This window comes from Artibeus jamaicensis, unplaced genomic scaffold (genome assembly GCF_021234435.1).
Source record: "Artibeus jamaicensis isolate MK-2021 breed Jamaican fruit bat unplaced genomic scaffold, CSHL_Jam_final contig_240, whole genome shotgun sequence".
NCBI lineage: Eukaryota > Metazoa > Chordata > Mammalia > Chiroptera > Phyllostomidae > Artibeus > Artibeus jamaicensis.
In genome coordinates, this window is record NW_026521506.1 from 16,686,089 (window position 1) to 16,704,668 (window position 18,580).

At 38.9% G+C, this 18,580-nt stretch overlaps 1 protein-coding gene across 2 annotated transcripts in view; it reads right to left on the reverse strand.

The window, feature by feature from the left end:
* The window catches only part of ARHGEF6 (Rac/Cdc42 guanine nucleotide exchange factor 6), a 164,139-nt gene that overhangs the window by 110,478 nt on the left and 35,081 nt on the right, over window positions 1–18,580 (reverse strand). For both annotated transcript variants that reach the window (XM_037157059.2, XM_037157058.2), the window contains exons 3-5: window positions 8,689–8,773; window positions 5,332–5,456; window positions 3,835–4,036 (exon numbers count right to left, since the gene is read on the reverse strand). In XM_037157059.2, the coding sequence (XP_037012954.2) occupies window positions 3,835–4,036; window positions 5,332–5,456; window positions 8,689–8,773 (412 nt within the window). The remainder of the gene's footprint in view (window positions 1–3,834; window positions 4,037–5,331; window positions 5,457–8,688; window positions 8,774–18,580) is intronic.

Below are 18,580 nucleotides of genomic sequence, written 5' to 3' on the forward strand. Positions count from 1 at the left end.
AGCACTGCATTAGGCTCTATGGGTACATAAAGGTATACAAAGATGACTTAGTTCCCCTTGACTTTCCTGTCAGGATGAGTCACCTCTATTCTGCTCACATCCAAAATACCCTAAATTTAGCCCTATCACTAAACTTTCACACTGCATTCTTATTATTATCTCCTCCTCATTAGACTATGAATACTATGAAGGCAAGAGTCATGGCTTAGCTCTCTCTGCCTTAACAGTGCCCAGGACAAAGACTGATACCCTAGTTATGGTGAATAAACCTTCGTTGGCTGGCTAGGTGGATAACATTGCATGTCCCTAAAGAGCTCACCGTTAAGCTAGACCCCTAGAATTGCAGTCTTCCTCACCTCTTCTCTTTTCCTCATAACAATGTGTACTGCATCCACTCACTTTCTCTTCCTCTCCACTCTCAGAAGAGTAGCAAACACTACTATCTGGATTGCCTGGATTTCAACAGTCATCTCTACTGGTTTCCGCATATCCTCATTAATTATTCTCACCAATTCCCTGCAACCCAGGCCCCACAATACCACTAGAAAGATCTTTCTAAACTACATGCTATTCCCTGCATTGAAATATCCTCTTAATGCAGCTCCAGCTCAAGGCCCCACTCCTCTTCATTCACCTTACTCTCAACTCAAATCATCCTATTTGCTCCAGGCTGTCCTACTTCCATGATTTATTTTACTAACACCCTCTAACCTTCTAGCAGTCAGAAGCTTTTTTCCATTCTTCAAGATCCAATTCAAGTACATTTCCCCCCTTTAGGTTATTGTTAATTGAGTCATTTCTTTACCACTCCCACAGCATCTTATTTAGACTTTGAGCTTTGTCTGTGTTACTTATTCTCTCTTATCCTGTTACAGTTAATTGTGTGCACACCTGTTTTGACTACTACACTGGCAGGTCTTTGGAAGCAGGGTCCATGCTTCTCCCACCCCAGTGCCTATGAGGTGCTCAATAAACTAGCTGACTAGAATTTAATGACCTGCCCTACAATATTCATTTATTTTACAAATATATACTGAACACAAACCAAACAAAAAGCCATCTCTGCTCTTATAGCACTTACATTCTAATGATAAGATACAGATATTAAATGAAATAAATAAGTAAATGTATATATTTTAGATGGAGGAAAATGGTAAACAAAAATATAAATCAGGGAAGGGGAAGGGGGTAGTGAGGATAAAGTTCAATTTTCTCCCAGGTGACCAGAGAAGACCCTGCTGTAGAGCTGATAAGTAAGCAAAGACCTGATTCCATCATGACAGTGTTCCAGGCAGTGAGGCAGGTACCTGTCTAGCATAGGCAACCAGGAGGCCAGTGTGGTTGAAGTGGAATAAGTGAGAGAGCACAGAGAAGAAGGAGGTCAGAGGGGCAATGGGAAGCCAAAGCTTGTAGGGCCCTGTAGGCTATTAGGATGACCTTGACTTTAGTGTTTTTAAGATGGGTGGCCATTAACCAGGTTACATTTTGAAAGAAATTTTGAAAGAATTACTCTGTCTACTGAGTTTAAATTAGATTTTAGGAGTGACAAGGACAGCAGCAGAGACACCAGGTAGAAAGCTACTGAAGCAACACAAGATAAATAGCTACCTAATCTGTGTCTCCTGGACTTCAGCTTCTTTTTACTCAAATAAATGCTTTTTTTAATCTTTGGGGGGAAAAAGAAGAGAAAGGAATGTTAATGAAATAAGCTAGGTAAGAGATTTAATTCCATATTCTTCTAGTCCTGGACTTCCTTGACTAGTAGGCTAGTTCAGCTGGCCCCAGGTATTCAGACCTAACCTTAGCAGTTGCATAAAATGCTTCTAGGGGTTAATTTAGCTGCTCAAAGCAGAGCCAGAGCTTGTGATGTGAGTCCTTAACTGTGTTCTAAACCAAAAAGAGTACAGGAGAAATTGAAGGAAAGGGTCCAAAAACCGGGACAAATAGCCCAGAGCAATCCTCAAAGGAGTGGCCAGACTGTGCTACAAGGTATGTCAATGAAGGACATTATAATGGAGGTTTGTTGTCTGTCCACTTCCCACATCCCAAGGAAAGACAGCAAATGCTGTGCCTTTTGCAGATAAAGATACTGAATCAGAGAACAAAGTTAGAGTGAATCTGGAAAGTTATTTAGAGATCCTAACAACCAGATTATACCAAATGAAAGAAAAACCAGCTGTGAAAATCATCTAGACAAAGAAAATTCCAGGCAAAGCCTGTGAAATTACTTCAGGGCTCAACAGAAATTTCTTGATTTCCAGTAACAAAAAACTCTAGTAAGTCTATACATGCATATATAATTATAAATCTGTTGATGACATTTATTCCATTAAAGGAGATATTCCTCCCCTTAACCCAACACACAACACAAAAAAAGTATACAAAGTAAATTTTATCTTAAATGCTTAGGGAAAAGCTCCTAACAGTGGTTATCTGTGGAAGGGAACAAGGAAGAGAGAAATTTTTATTATCTACGTTATATATTTCTGTAATGTTATAATTTATTTACAGTGAGCCTATAGTTTTACTAATTAGTAGTATTAATTTTGAGGCATTAAAAAGGCAATAAAGCCCTGGCTGGTGTGGCTCAGTAGATTGAGTGCTGGCCTGCAAACTGAAAAGTCATCTGCTCCATTGCTAGTCAGACCACATGCCTGGGCTGTGGGTCAGGTCCCCATGTGGGGGTGTGTAAGAGGCAACCAATTGGTGTCCAATTGGTGTTTCTCTCCCTCTCTTTCTCCCTTCTTTCCCCTTTTTCTTTTTTTTAAAGATTTCATTTATTTATCTGTAGAGGGGAAGGGAAGGAGAAAGGGAGAGAAACATCAATGTATAGTTGCCTTTCATGCATTCCCTGCTGGGAACTGGCCTGCAACCCAGGCATGTGCCCTGACTGGGAATCAAACCACGATTGTCTGGTTCACAGGCCCATGCTCAATTCACTGAGCTACACCAGCCAGGGCTTTCCCCTTATTCTAAGAGTAAATACATAAAATCTTTTTTTAAAAGACAGGCAATTAAAAAAAACAGTAAAGACAAATACAAAAATGCACTGAGGAGCTAACTATTCAATGAAGCCCTTGGGTAAATATTTTTGAAAAGTGAAGAGGTATAATAATGTGAATAACCAAACACTACTTTATCTGTGTCATGACATATTTCCATATATCAGGGGAGGGGGGTTTGGTAATATAGTCAGGGCCTATTTTCTTAAATAATAAAAAGTAAGTAAGTTATCCAAGAAAGTTCTAAAAAACTGCTAAACAGCAATTACATTTCATTCTCTGGATATTATAATGAAAACAGATAAGCAGTTAGCAGTATGCAATGAGTTAAGGGCAATCTTTTCCAGAATCAAAGTGGCCAGACAACGTCCTGTAGTCCTATGATTGCTATTTCTCAAAAACATCTCTGAGGCATTAAGACTTAAGTCTGCTTAAAGAGATTATGGCTAAAAAAAAGGAAGTTAGTTAGCACATGGGTTCTTTTATTATTGTATTCTGCCACGGTGATTTTTAGACTAGCAGAAATGACTATGTACTGTTACATGGGCTAGAATTAGTATACAGAAGGGACATAGTTAAGGTATAACAGTTATCTGAGCTTTGAATTATTTTGTTCTTTTAGTTTTTTACTGCCTGGATGTAATATAAATACAACTTCATTTCAAAATATCTAAGCACATATTTTTCCCAGTTCTGTTCTAGTCTTATTTTTTGGCATACACGTACAAGTACAAACAGTTTCTAGTAACTGATTAAAACTACAAGATTTTTAGTAGAATACCAAGAAATTACAAGAGTCACATTCAAAAAGGCTTTCAAAAGATTCACTTACCACTGGATTTAATTTCTCTGACATAATTACTAGGGAACCAGCCTGTTCTCCCATTTAATGTGCCTTCCCACCAGCCTCCTTCTTCAACTCTAGTGACATAAATGATGTCGCCTTTACAGACTGAAAGTTCATCTTCATTAGTCTGCTTGAAGTTAAATCTTGCTTTTACAATCAACTGGTGACTTCCATTTTCCGTCATTTCCTAGAGAAACAAAAGCCACACCAGAAGAAGCACTTATTCAAATGAAGCAGGGTCAGAAATTATATGAATTTAGGTAAATTAAGTGGGGTTACCTAGGATAAAACCCCAGGTCTATCTCAGTCTTGAGGGTTTTTTTTTTTAACTTAGGAGTGAGCTTAACATGGATAAGCCTCTGGGAGGAGGGATTAATCAATCTCTGGAAACTATGCAAACTTTGGTATTTGTGAGACTGTGTATTTTGGAGGGAGTCATAATTTTAATTTCCCTCTCCCCCTACCAATTGTCTAAAGATACTTATTTAAATGATCCAGGAAACAAAGTAGAACAATAAACTATTCTTTTCTGCCTCTACCCAACACATAAGCTTATCTTATGTAATTATATGGCCAAGATTAGGTACTAACCTACTCTCATAAAATCTGCCTCCCACGTTCCAATTACTAAGAATATCCTAAATTGGCTAAGACTTAGTCATATGTAAAGATCAAATACCCCATAGTTACTAAGTCAGAAGTTCTTAATCTGTCACAAGTCCCTTTGAGAAGATGATGAGCACAACTGAACTTTACCCAAAATACATAAACCCATAAGTTCATACAAAGAAGATTTTGCATACAATCTGGGTGGGTCCAAGCAGTGTGGAACTATAGTGTTCATCAGCTTCTCAAAGGAACCTGTGATGTCAAAAGGTTAAATGCTTTAGAAATAATATGATGGCTTAAAGCAAGCGGGTGGCTTTGACAAGAAATGATGTCTCAAAAGAGCAGAAGATGGGATGTTCTCTCCCAAACAAAAGCTCTAGTAAGATAGCTTTTCAAATTCAAAGATAACTGGGCTATCCAATATAGGAGCTCAGCATAAGCCCAATATAAATACAAAGAGAAAAATGGCAATAACGATGACAATAGCAACTAATATTGATTGCCTATTGTGTACCAGGCACTATTCAGTTCCAATAAACGGAAGGATAGGGGGAAATAACAGCAAACTGCCATCAGGAAGTAGTCATAATAACATAGTTCCATAGCATTCTCAGTTGAAAAACTTTCTCAGTTTTAGGAAGAGACAGAATTCTGGACTTCAACCCAAATTTTCCTAAATTTTCTTCAACCCCAAACAACCAAAAGGTTGTTCCAGCAGGCTAGCTTGAATTGGTTCTAGGTTTAAAATTAGTTTTCTCCAGACACTCCAAACAACAGGATGGTTATCTTACTACATATGGAAATGCAACCGGGATAACTGATCTGATTTCACAGATTTTAAAACAGGCAGGGGGAATTGGGGACTATACTTACCACTGCCTTTGACTGCCTTTGCAGCCCTGGAGCTGTGCTAGAAACTGCTCCGTGTGGGTTTGTCTGAGAACTATTAGCAGCACTAAGAGAAGAGGAACGTCCACATGGTCTTTCTGATAACTGATCTGTGAAAAGAGGAAAAGGCATGGTAAAGGGAACCACTCATGTCAGAAAAACATCTACAACATAACATTATCTTTCATGGGATATTATCAAAGGCAACCTGGCTGTAATTTAACTGTTATCATTATGAATGTGCCAAGTATATTTCATCCCCCCCTCCCTTTTTGGCAGCCAACTCCTTTTTCTTAACCTTACTGGCCGTTGCTCTCCAGTAGAATGAAAAACAGCGACAGAACCACATTTTGTCTTAACCCATTTCCCTACAACTCTTCCCTCCTGAGCCAGTTGCAACAGTATGCACTGTTGTCCCAGGCAGAACTATATTGGGTACCAAACAGCTGTTTGTGGCTCTTATTACTTTGAAATATTTCAAATTTCTCTCTTTGTTTTTTAGCCTATAACTGAATGGTTCTTTTCTTCCTCACATGTAATAATGTGTGTGGCATATATCACATAAAACCTTTCTTTGCCTGGTAGGGGAGAGAAGGACGAGAATGAGAGACTGAGTGTGTCTGGGAAAGATTCGATCTTAACACCAGAATAATTTTTTTAAATCAAACTCAAGAGTCCTCTCTTCCTTGAAACCTTGTGTAATTCGATCATACCAGCACTGAGCTGGATGTTCTCAGTATGCTAAGAGTGTACTGAAGAGAGGAGCAGGCTTCTTGACAAACTCAAATGAAGGTTCTTTTCCTCTCCATTTATTTTTAAGAGATATAAACTGCAAAAGTCTAAAGCCCAAACATTCCCTAGGCGACAAGCTCAGTATCCAAGTAGTTTCCTTGATGCTATGGGTTTTAACTTTCACCTTCTTGTATTTTATAAGGGACTGTAAAACTTGCTAGGAGAGTTTGGCAAAAGAACATATAATTTGTATGGCATAATGTTAGAATTATAGGGTTCTCCCTGCCCAGAAACAGAGAGTTGTCATGTGTGTTAAATATAGTTACTCGAATTAGCTGTACTTTCTCCTCAATGCCTTGCAATAGCTCAAAAGCATTTTTTTCTAAATAGCAAAAGAACAATTTTAAAGAAGTATTTTTACATTTATTGCTATTATAAACAACTCTTTTGACTAAAACTATAATTACTTGATAGCTTCCTAGATGCTCCATCCTATTTGGCACTTGATTATATTGTCTGTTTTTCTTCCCTAATTGTTTCACATGGGTAAGTTGAGTCTCCCTAAATAGATGGTAATTTTCTCAAAGGCAGGGACCATATCTTATATTTCCTTTGTTGCACCTGGCAGTGGTGGGCACACAGTCTGTTGACTTTCTAATGGCTAGAGCAGCAAGATCCATGTTTGGGCATAAGGGCACTGGAGTCAGATGTGGGTCTGAATTCCAGCTCTGTCACTTACTTTCCAGATGAGCAAGTGTGGGCCTGACTTTCCTAATCTGTAATATAAGCCTAATAATAACACTTAAATCCAGGGTTGTTTCAAAGATTTAATGAGACTACCTAAGGGTCATAAGACAGCCTAGACCCATGGTAATGACTCAAAGCACTTTAACTATAATTATTACTGCCCAGTTGTAGGTAAGATACTATATCACAGGAAGAGAGAAGTTCTACTCTAAGCCAGCAATTTTCAGCTGGTGTGCTACAAGAATTTTTAAAACATGCAATACCTTGACAACTCTTCCCCTTCTCTCCCCCAATCATCAAGGAACATGTATAAAGGACCCATGGACAAAGCCAAAGGGGGAAGGATTGAGGGTGGGAGGTGGGGGTGGGTGGGAAGGGGGAGAGTGGTGGCAGGAAAATGGAGACATCTGTACTTGAACAACAATTTTAAAAAACATGCATTACCTGACTATTTAGTCAAGGGCACTGACCTCTTTTCCCTTAGACTGTCAAATAAAAAAATGACAACAGCCAACACAACAATAACTGTCTGGTGTAAATGCCCTGTCTTAACCCATAAATATATAGGTCTTATAATAGATGACCTATTATTGTCCATGTAAAAGATGACCTATTATTGTCACATCTTGCCCTGGCTGGTGTGGCTCAGCGGATTGAGTCTGACCTGCAAACCAAAAGGTTGCCAGTTTGATTCCCAGTCAGGGCACATGCCTGGATTGTGGACCAGGACCCCAGTAGGGGGTGTATGAGAGGCAACTGATTGATGTATCTTACACATTAATGTTTCTCCCCCTCTCTTTTTCTCCTCCTTCCCCTCTCTCTAAAAGTAAATGAATACAATGTTTTTTAAAAAAATAGAGTTGCATCTTATTGGTCACATCACATAATTAAGTTGTGTGTGATTGGTTAACTCTTGGTACCGGACAGAAATCCTTATATACAAGTGCAGGCACCTGGTTTTTATAAAAAGTCTCTGGAAGAAAAGGGGTAGGCATTACTATTTTTTTGTAAATCAATCAAAATTATACCTATTTTTGCCAGATCAGCAAAAATATTTATATTGGGACACAAAATTTTATTTTATTTTAATAGTTTATTTTTATTGCACTTTCCCATTGCCATTTATTCCCTTTTTACCCTATCCCACCTACACAACCTCCCTCCTTCCCACAATTACCACAGTTATCCATGCCATTAGAGTTTGCCACAGAATTTTAGTAATTAGTTTATATGTGCCAAGAGATGAAAAAGGTTAAAAATTGTTCCTCTAAGGTAATCATCATTTCTTTGCAATTACTAGGATTTATATTTAATACCGCCAGTGTTGTGGGTATTAATATTTAAATAAAAGATACTCTTTTCACAGACTACAAACCTGAGATTTTATTTCCAGTGCAAGGTTCGTGGGGAGTTCCTTTACATGGACAAAGATATATAGCAAACTATGAGAAAAATTTCTCTAGTGGAGAAAGGGAAGTAACATCTATAGTCTATAAACTTTATGAAAAAGGGAACTGGTCTTCTTATTTCCTGTCTTGTTACACTCAGCTGCCTATTCAACGGCTTTCAATGAAATAGTTTCTTGGTTCTTATCATTATATTAAGGGCATTAGAATGTCATCTGTGATAAGTATGTTTAAATCCTAAATCATGATGGTAATGAAAAACAATACAATAGATTAAAATAAAAATAGATCTTAAACTATGAAAAATTACACAAATTACATCACTTGATGGAGTTTATTTGTAGGGAGGGGAGAACTTTACACCAAACAATCCTAGATATAGCTGGCTCTTAGGTAATCAGAAACATGTGGAACTGAACATGTCACCCAGAACTCATAAATTACAAACCCTGCTTACCTTCTGTTGCTTTGCTGACAGCTAAAAGAGTGCTCAGAACCTTGGAGAAATGGACGCCTGAATAAAGGTCATCAGGATCAAATACCTATGAGAAAGAAAATTGAACCTGTAAGAAATTCAACTCAACAGACCCACCTATCAAAAGACCATTTCCTTTAGCTCTTAGAAAAAAAATGTCAAAGCCAAGACTCAAAACTTCTGCATGCCTTTGGGAGAAATGAAAGCAGCAGCTGAGCCGCCTAATGACATGTGTCAGGCCATCAGTGAGTCAGAGCAAAGCAGTAATGGGAAATGAGAGCCAAACTGAGAATGCAGGGCCCACCAGGAAATGCAGTGCCTACTCAGGCCCACTCTTCTGACATGAACATATCAATACTCTTAGCCCAGTTACAGGAAAGCCATATGCATGGGTTACGGTTAATACCCATCACCTACAGAATGTCCTTAAAAGTCAAAAAAGGAAGTGGAGCCTTTTTGACATTTTTTCATCTGTAATGTTTATTGTACTCAGTAAGGGCACTGTCAGCTATGCCTTTCTCTCTGCTCCTTGTCCTCTCCATTGCCACCCACTGGGTCCCAACCACCTATGATCTTAACTACATATTGCCCAGACTTTGCACCCAGATCTGCCTTTTGCTCCCAGCCCTTGTTTCTGGTTTCTGCTGCTTGACCTTAACCCCCTCAGCTCATTGGATTTCAACCTCTGCCTACCTGAGCTTAGAGATTCTTCCTAGCCTTAAGTGATTTTTCTAGATATGACTGCTGACCTTCCTGATACTATTCAACTTCAGCAACAAAACATCAAATAAATACATTTTCACTTTGCCAGTCTCAACCATCATTCTGATATACCACTGTTCTTAGTGAGGATACCAAGCAGTTGTAGTTTTAAATAAAATTCACTAATTTTAAAACACATTTAATGTATTAAAATACATTGAAACTTCTTCTAGTCTCACATATGTACATTTGAAACTAGAAGTATTCTCAAGTACAGGCAAAACCTATTAATTTGCCAGCCAATAATGTAGATACATATACCTATAAGTAACCAGATGCCCACTTTCTAGATGGAAATTCACCTACTAAAAGCATTTTGTTCCAAATCTGGCTGGTGTGGCTCAGTGGACTGAATGCCGGCCTGCAAACAAAATGGTTGATGGTTTGATTCCTAGTCCAGAACACATGCCTGGGTTGTGGGCCAGGCCCCCATAGGGGACATGCAAGAGGCAACCACATAGTGATGTTTCTCTTCCTCTCTTTCTCCTTCCCTTTTCTCTCTAAAAATAAATAAATAAAATATTTTTAAAAGATCATTTTGTTCCAAAATGTCTGTGTTTGTATTTTTCCCCCTAAATATTGTGATGGGAAAAAAATGTACCTTCTCATGTGGGACATGAGAGGGTGCAACGTTTTGAAGGATGTCTTCCCCTTAAGTAGAGCTACTGCTCCATTCCTAATGTGCCTGTTTTGGGGGAGTCATGTCTAGACGTTTTATCTTTTTGGTTTACATATTCTTGAAGATCTAAAATCCATCTCTAGAATTAAAATACATAGCATCCATTTTTTCAAATGAGGGAGCATCTATGTAAATAATATATGTAAGTGTGAGCCTATAGACGTCTGTCTACTCTGGAATCACCAGCTCTGCTATTCATTCATTGACTTATTTAAGTATATTTTATTGATTATACTATTACAGTTATCCCATTTTTTCACCCCTATATTCCCCTCTACCCTGCACCCCCCACCAGCATTCCCCCAACTTAATTTATGTCCATGGGTCATACATACAAGTTCTTTCATTTCTCCATTTCATATAATATTCTTAACCTCCCCCTGTCTATCCTGTACCTACCAATTATTCTTCTTATTCCCTGTACCTGCCCCTACCCTCCCCACTCCCCCTCCCCACTGTTACCCTCCATGTGATCTCTATTTCTCTGATTCTTTTCCTGTTCTAGTTGTTTGCTGAGTTTTTCTTTTTGTTTTTGTTTTTAGGTTCAGTTGTTGATACTTGTGAGTCTGTTGTCATTTTACTGTTCAGAGTTGTGATCTTTTTCTTAGATAAGTCGCTTTAACATTTCATATAAAAAGGGCTTGGTAGTAATGAATTTCTTTAACTTTCTTTACCTTCTCTGGAAAGCACTTTACCTGCCCTTCCATTCTAAATGATAGCTTTACTGAATAGAGTAATCTTGGATGTAGGTCCTTGACTTTCTTGACTTTGAACACTTCTTTCCAGCCCTTTCTTGCCTGTAAGATTTCTTTTGAGAAATCAGCTGACAATCTTAAGGGAACTCCATTGTAGGTAACTGTCTCCTTTTCTCTTGCTGCTTTTAAGATTCTCTCCTCTTTAATCTCGGTAATATAATTAGGATGTGCCTTGGTGTGTCCTTCCTTGGGTCCAACTTCTTTGGGACTCTCTGAGCTTCCTGGACTTCCTGGAAGTCTATCTCCTTTGCCAGACTGGGGAAGTTCTCCTTCATTTTTTTAAAAATAAGTTTTCAGTTTCTTGCTCTTTCTCTTATCCTTCTGGTATTGCTATCATTCGGATGTTTGAATGTTTAAACTTGACCTCTAAGTTCAAAGCCTGTCCTCAATTTTTTAAATACTTGTTTCTTCATTCTGTTCTGGTTGTATGTTTATTTCTTCCTTCTGCTCCAAATTGTTGATTTGAGTCCTAGTTTCCTTCCCTTCACTACTGGTTCCCTGTATATTTTGCTTTATTTCACTTTTCATAGCCTTCACTTTTTCCTCTATTTCATGACCATACTGAACCATTTCTGTGGGCATCTTGATTACCAGTGTTTTAAACTCTGCATCTGATAGGTTACCTATCTCTTCATTGCTTAGTTCTATTTTTCGATCTTTGATCTATTATTTCAGTTGGGCCATATTTCTTTTTCTCGGAACATCTGTTGTATTGTAAGATGTGGAGCTTTAGGTATACTCCAGGGTGGGGCAACTCTCATTGGTGGGTTGTGATGCTGTATGTGTGGAAGGGGTCAGAGAGGGAACATTGCCAATTGCTTGGCTCTCAACTGGCTTTCAGTCACTTTCTCCACTACCCACAAGCAAATTGTGCCTCTCTGGTGCTGATTCCCTGGTGGGTGAGTTTGTGTATGTTCCAGGACCCTGTGGCTCTCCAATAAGCTCTTCTGTGAGGGTAGGAGTCTCTCCCACTGCCAGAATCCCCACAGATTTTTATAGCCACAGGTTTTGAGGCTTTCTTTCCCTGCACTGGAACCCTGGGTTGCATGGTCTGTCTTGCTCCCCAGTTGTTCCTCCAGGTTTATACACATGCAAATGTGAGACTCCCAGCCACCACCTTGTCTGTCTAGTCCTCTATCCGTTGCCTTGCCATACCTCCTCTCTGCCCCAGCTGCCCATCTCTGCTCTTCCTACCAGTATGAATGAATGCTTTTTTTTAATTCTTTTTCTTTAAAGTGAAATTTTATAGTTTTTATTACATATTTATTTATTTATTTCTAAAGAAATGAGAAGAGAGAGTGAAAGAGAAGGAGAGAAATCTCTATGTGCAAGAGATACATCAATCTGTTGCTTCTCACATGTCCCCAACCAGGGATCTAGCCTACAGCCCTGGCATGTGCCCTGCATGTGCCCTGACTGGGAATCAAACCAGCAACCTTTCAGTTTACAAGCCAATACTCAGTCCCTTGAGCCACTCCAGCTAAGGCCTCTTTCTTAACTTCTTGGTTGTCAGATTTCCATACAGTCTGATTTTTCTGGCAGATATGGTTGTATTTTGCTTTTAAATTTACTGTTGTCCTTTTGGTTATGCAAGGAGGCAAAGTGTATTTACCTATGCCTCCATCTTGGCTAGAAGTCCTTATTCATTCAATCAATAAATGTTTTGTATTGAAACTTAAAACGATTAAAGAATGCTTTCACATCTAAAAATGATACACTAATATACTTTTAGTAAAAGGCTAATGCTAATATTACTAAAGACAATTATACTACAATCCTAACATGTTTCTCGATGCTACTGTATATTTCAAAGTTTTCCAGGAATAAATTGATGGACAAAGCCTGGGTGAGGAAGATCCAATTAACTATGGTAAGAGTATCTAGTATCCCAGGGTATTCCACACTTATTGACTCTCCCTTAACAACGATAATAGGAAAGAGTTAGTGACATATATACCAAAAGAGTAACAAGGCAAAAACATTATTTGTTTTTAGCTCATAATTTCTCACAGGAGTGTGAATATGTGTGTGTATATGAATGCATGTGTTGGATAGGTGTGGTGAATATGGGTAGAGCCTAAAATAATAAGCAAAGGTAAATGTCAGCAGAATAAGGCATGAGAGCAAAAGGCGTGATAAAAAACCTCCCTCTCTTTTTTATCCAGGTTATGCTCCCTATCCAGGTTAATTGACTGCCTATGTGTGGTAACACTAGCATTATTCACTTGTATCAGTACCTGACTAAATATGAAAACAATAAACTGATGGAAATTTAAAACATGCATCAGTAAGACTCATTATGTCTGCTTTGGTGAAGTTGCCTGGACTACACACAGTTCCTTTTTTAGAAACCTAGAGTTTACTCACAGACACTGTTCTTCTCACTGCAAGCCTATTCTGTACTACTAGTAACTACACAGGAAGGAGTTGGAAGAGGTCTCTAGGGACTAGAAGAGAAGGCAATGCCTAAGGATTGTGACTGCAGAGCATTTGGAAGATTATATATAACCATGAACACTCTCCACTGCACCACATCCTTCCAAGCCCCAAACTGAATGCTATTGAAAATTCCACCCCAGACCTTTCTTCAATGCACTAGAGATTGGTCCCCTGTTAAAATAGGAATATTATTTGGAGTGTGCACAACAATATCAGCCATTATTAGTCTTCTATATGTTAGTGGAAATGAGGAGCATAAAATCAAGTTTAGAAATGAACATGAGGAAAAAAAGCCAAGGTCACTGGTGCCCAACTGGGAAACAGCTAAGGAAAACCCATCAGTGTTAGGAATGTAAGAATAAGGAAAAATTGGTTACAGTACAGGCTGTTTGCCTAGGACTATAATTTATACATACAAAATAAAAAGCCAATTCCCCTTTCTTGTCTGCAAAGCACTCTGGGACTTCTTAAAAGTTAATGAAAATTTGCACATTTATGCTGTATATGATGATACTCATTTACTGGTACTTTGTGCAAGCCTCACTAGCTTGTTTAATATGCTATGAAACTAAACTTTCTGTATACCTATTTTGGTCCAGAAATTAGCTTGTTAGTTCCATTTGGATCTGTGGACATCAGGTGAACAGCAAGATTCCCTCCTTCCATCTACCATGACTGTGATGCAGACAAGAAAGGACTGCTTCTTTGACTATTGCTAGACAGTTTCAAGGTACCACTCCTGCAATGGGATGAGGCAAGGTTCAAGTATAATAGCAACAACAGCAAAAATATTTACTCTACTCTGGGTAGCCATAGAAGAAACAGGAATTAAACTTTATACTGAAGATTTTTTAAAAGTATTTATGTATACAGCACTTCTAAGGGCCAGTCCTACATCAGCAGCTCAAATCAAAGCATTTAATTTTTAAATATTTCCCCACATTTTTCCATTTTGGACATCTAAAATGACAGCAAAACTTATTTTCCATCCACTAAATACCAGCTGTTAATTCTGAAATGTTGAAGATCTGCCAGTATAAACTGTACAGAAGTTAATACAAAGTGGGGTAAAAGTAGGTTTACAGTTGTGAGTATGCAAAACACACAGTTTATTCTTGTATTATTCTTTTTTATACTTTAATGCATTTTAATAGCAAACTTACAGTAATAGCACAGAAGACAGAGAACATTCAAAACATATTTGCATGTAGGACAACTCAGAAAAGTATAGTGAATGGATGGAATCTATTTTATAATAAAAATGCTACAAACACCATTTAGCTTCCATCTATTAATGTATTATTTTCCATATGAACAATACACCACAAATCTACTTTTGCCCTACCCAAATATATATAGAATTATATATAATATATCATTGTAATGCTAATAAATAATACAATAATTAATAAATAATAGGATAAGAATAAATTGTTTCACATACAATTATAAGGCACAAGTATGTGCCTATCTCTATATTTTTATGGGCTTACAGATAGATCCTTTTGGATTAGTGTTTTTTGTTGTTTGTTTGTTTTTTAAGATTTTATTAATTTATCTCTAGAGGGGAAGGGAAGGAGAGAGGGAGAGAAATATCAATGTATGGTTGCCTCTCGTGTGTCCCCCACTTGGAACTGGCCTGCAACCCAAGCATGTGCCCTGACTGGGAATCGAACCTCAATCTTTTGGTTTGTAGGCCTGTGCTCAATCCACTGAGCTATACCAGCCAGGGCGGATTAGTTTTTACTTTCAACATGTATGCTGTTTCATGACATTTTTCCTAAACTGACAACCACAAGGAAACACATGAGAAGAAACTTCCACAACCCCTTGTTTGATTCCCTCACTAATCTTATAGCCACAATTTTCTGATTTACAGAGCTCTTGCTATGTGTTATAAGCTAACACCATGCTTTGAGATAATAGATGATAGATAGATAGATAGATGATAGATAGATAGATAGATAGATAGATAGATAGATAGATAGAGATAGATAGATCTCCATCACTGCACTTAATTCTCCTGGCAAGCCTGAAATGTGGGTAAAATTATTTCCCCCATTTTATGGATGAGTGAACTGAGACTCAAAGTAATTAAGTCACACAGCAAGAAAGTGATGAAGCCAATAAATATACAGAACAAAGGGTTGTGAGGGTCATTTTATCCCTGCCTGTATACTTTATGTTTTGATGAGACATTTAAAAAATGAAAAAGGAGCCCCAGTTGGTGTGGCTTGATGGATTCAGTGAGGGCCTACAAAGCAACGGGTTGCTGGTTTCATTCCCAGTCAGGGCACATGCCTGGGTTGCAGGCCAGATCCCCAGTGGGGTCCACGTGAGAGACAACCACATATTAATGTTTCTCTTCCTCTCTTTCTCCCTCCCTTCCCCTCTCTATAAAAATAAAAGAAAAAAAAAAGACCAGCCAAGATGGAGGCGTAGGTGGAAACATTGTGCCTCCTCACACAACCAAGTTTAAAGAAAACAAACTTTTAGTAACAAAAACACAACTAAAACAGAAAATTGAACTGTACGGAAGCCCAACAACAACAAACCAGCCAGACCGGTAAGAGGGGCTAAGTCAGCAGCTGTTGGAGAGGGGACCCGGCAGGAAAAAGTGGTGGCTGCTGGACCGACCCAGGCACAGGGACGGTGGTTGGGAGATCCCAGGAGTGGGGTGGCAATGGGAAGACCCAGTGAGGGTGCAAGGAAGCTGGCTGACCAAGGTCACACATTCACACGCAGATAAACCAGGCAAAGGAGCAAGCAGTGAGACAGACTGCACAAACCAAGGCCCCAGTGACAGAAATTAAAGCCTAAAAGCACCAATTGGAAAAACTTTCGGGGGTAGAGGTGCCAGGAGAGGCTCCCAGGCTCACAGAGAGTTCATTGGAGAGACCCACGGAGTCCTGGATGGTGCACAAGCCCACACACCTGGGAACCAGGAACAAAGGGACTGATATATGAGAGAGAGCAGAACAAATGCCATTGCCCCTCTCTGACCCTGCCCCCACATGCAGCGTCACAACCCAGCAACTGGGTAGCCCCGCCCTGGTGAACACCTAATGCTTTGCACCTCATACCGCACAGGTGCAAACAGACCAAAACATTATGGCTCAAGAAGAACAGCTCAAAGCACCAGAGCCAATACTTCTAAGTGACCAAGAGATAGCCAACCTATAAGATACACAGTTCAAAACATTGATAATCAGGATGTTCACAGAACTGATTGATTTTAGTCACAAATTAGAGGAACAAATGAAGGCTAAACTAAATGAAATGAAGGGAAATGCACAGGAAACCAATAGTGATGGGAAGGAAACTGGGACTCAAATCAATGGAGTGGACCAGAGGGAAGAAAAAAAAATGACTAAAAAGAAAAGAATAAAGAAACAAGAATTCAAAAAATGAGGAGAAGCTTAGGAATCTCTAGGACATCTTTAAATGTTCCAACATCTGAATTATAGGGGTACCATAAGGGGAAGAGGAACAGCCATGAGTGGAAAAGTTATTTGAACAAATAATAAAGGAGAACTTCCCCAATCTGGCAAAGGAAATAGACTTTCAGGGAATCCAGGAAGCTCAGAGAGTCCCAAAGAAGTTGGACCCAAGAAGAAACACACCAAGGCACATCATAATTACATTAGCCAAGATTAAAATGAAGGAGAGAATCCTAGAAGCAGCAAGAGCTAAGGGGACAGTCACCTACAAAGGAGTTCCTATCAGACTGTCAACTGATTTCTCAAAAGAGACCTTACAGGCAAGAAGGGGCTGGAAAGAAGTACTCCAAGTCATGAAATCCAAAGACCTACATCCAAGATTGATCTATCCAGCAAAGCTTTCATTTAGAATGGAAGGGCAGATAAAGTGTTTCTCAGATAAGATCAAATTCAAGGAGTTCATCATCACCAAGGCCTTATTATATGAAATGTTAAAGGGACTTATCTAAGAAAAAGAGGATAAAAAAGATGAACCGTGAAAGGACAGCAAACTCACAGTTATTAAGAACCACACCTAAAACAAAAGCAAACTAAGAGAACAGCTAGATCAGGAGCAGAACCATAGAAATGGAGATCACATGGAGGGTTAGCAACAGGGGAGTGGGAGGAGGAGAAGGGGGGAGAAGGTACAGACAATAAGTAGCATAGATGGTGGGTAGAAAATAGACGGGGGGAGGGCGAGAATAGTATAGGAAATGTAGAATCTAAAGAACTTATGACACATGGACATAAACTAAAGGGGGGAATGGTGGGAGCGGGGATGTGCAGGGTAGAGGGGAATGAAGGGGGGAAATGGGGCAACTGTAATGGCATAATCAATAAAATATATGTTTTAAAAGAAAATATTTTTTAAAAAATGAAAATGGAATCCATGGGTTTTATACAGCAAAAAATTCTTTGCTGCTGTCAGTACACACAGCATTTGTACCATCTACAGCAAGTTTGTTATAACCTTGAACATGACCAATTCAATGAATCATGGCAAAGAGAAAATCTCCACATGACAAGACTGTTGCCACGGGCATGTTTTCTAATTCTTGTGCAGTCCTTTGCATTTCAAGGTTCGGCCCTGACCCAGCAGGCAACTTTTGCCAGAAGCTGGGAAAGGCTGTACTGAGCTTCTCTTATTTGTTCATCTGATTCCACCTGGTAAGCCACTGTCCATATTTGTGAGGTGTTGGTTGGGGGAAGGTCTAGCCCATGGTTACAGGACCAAGCTAAACCTTTCCTTGGCATCATGCTCTAACCGCTTAAATTAATAATCACAGCTCAGCCACATATTTGTTAAAAGAAGTCATTGTACACTAGTTCAGAACTGGGTGATGTCAGTAATGTCATGTGGCTACAGTCCCACTCAATTGACTTCCATTTAAAAAGCTAATTTAGTAAGCCAGACAGAGAAAGACAAATATCATATGATCTCCTCATAAGTGGAACCTAATGAGCAAACTGAACTAACAAGGAAAATGGGTACAGACTCACAGATGGAGAGCAGGATAACAGCTAGTGGGGGGCGGGGAGGTTAGTGGGTAGAGGGATTGAACATAATAGAAAAAGGACTCGTGGAAATGGGCAACAGTGTGGTGATTGCTGGGGGCAAGGATGTATAAGGGAACTACAAGGCAATGTAAAAAATGCAATAAAGATTAAATTTTCAAAAAGTTAATTTAGGATCTGAAGTAATCACGATAGGTTCCATCACTCAACTGTCAAAATGTATTCAATTGAAAAGCAAGGAA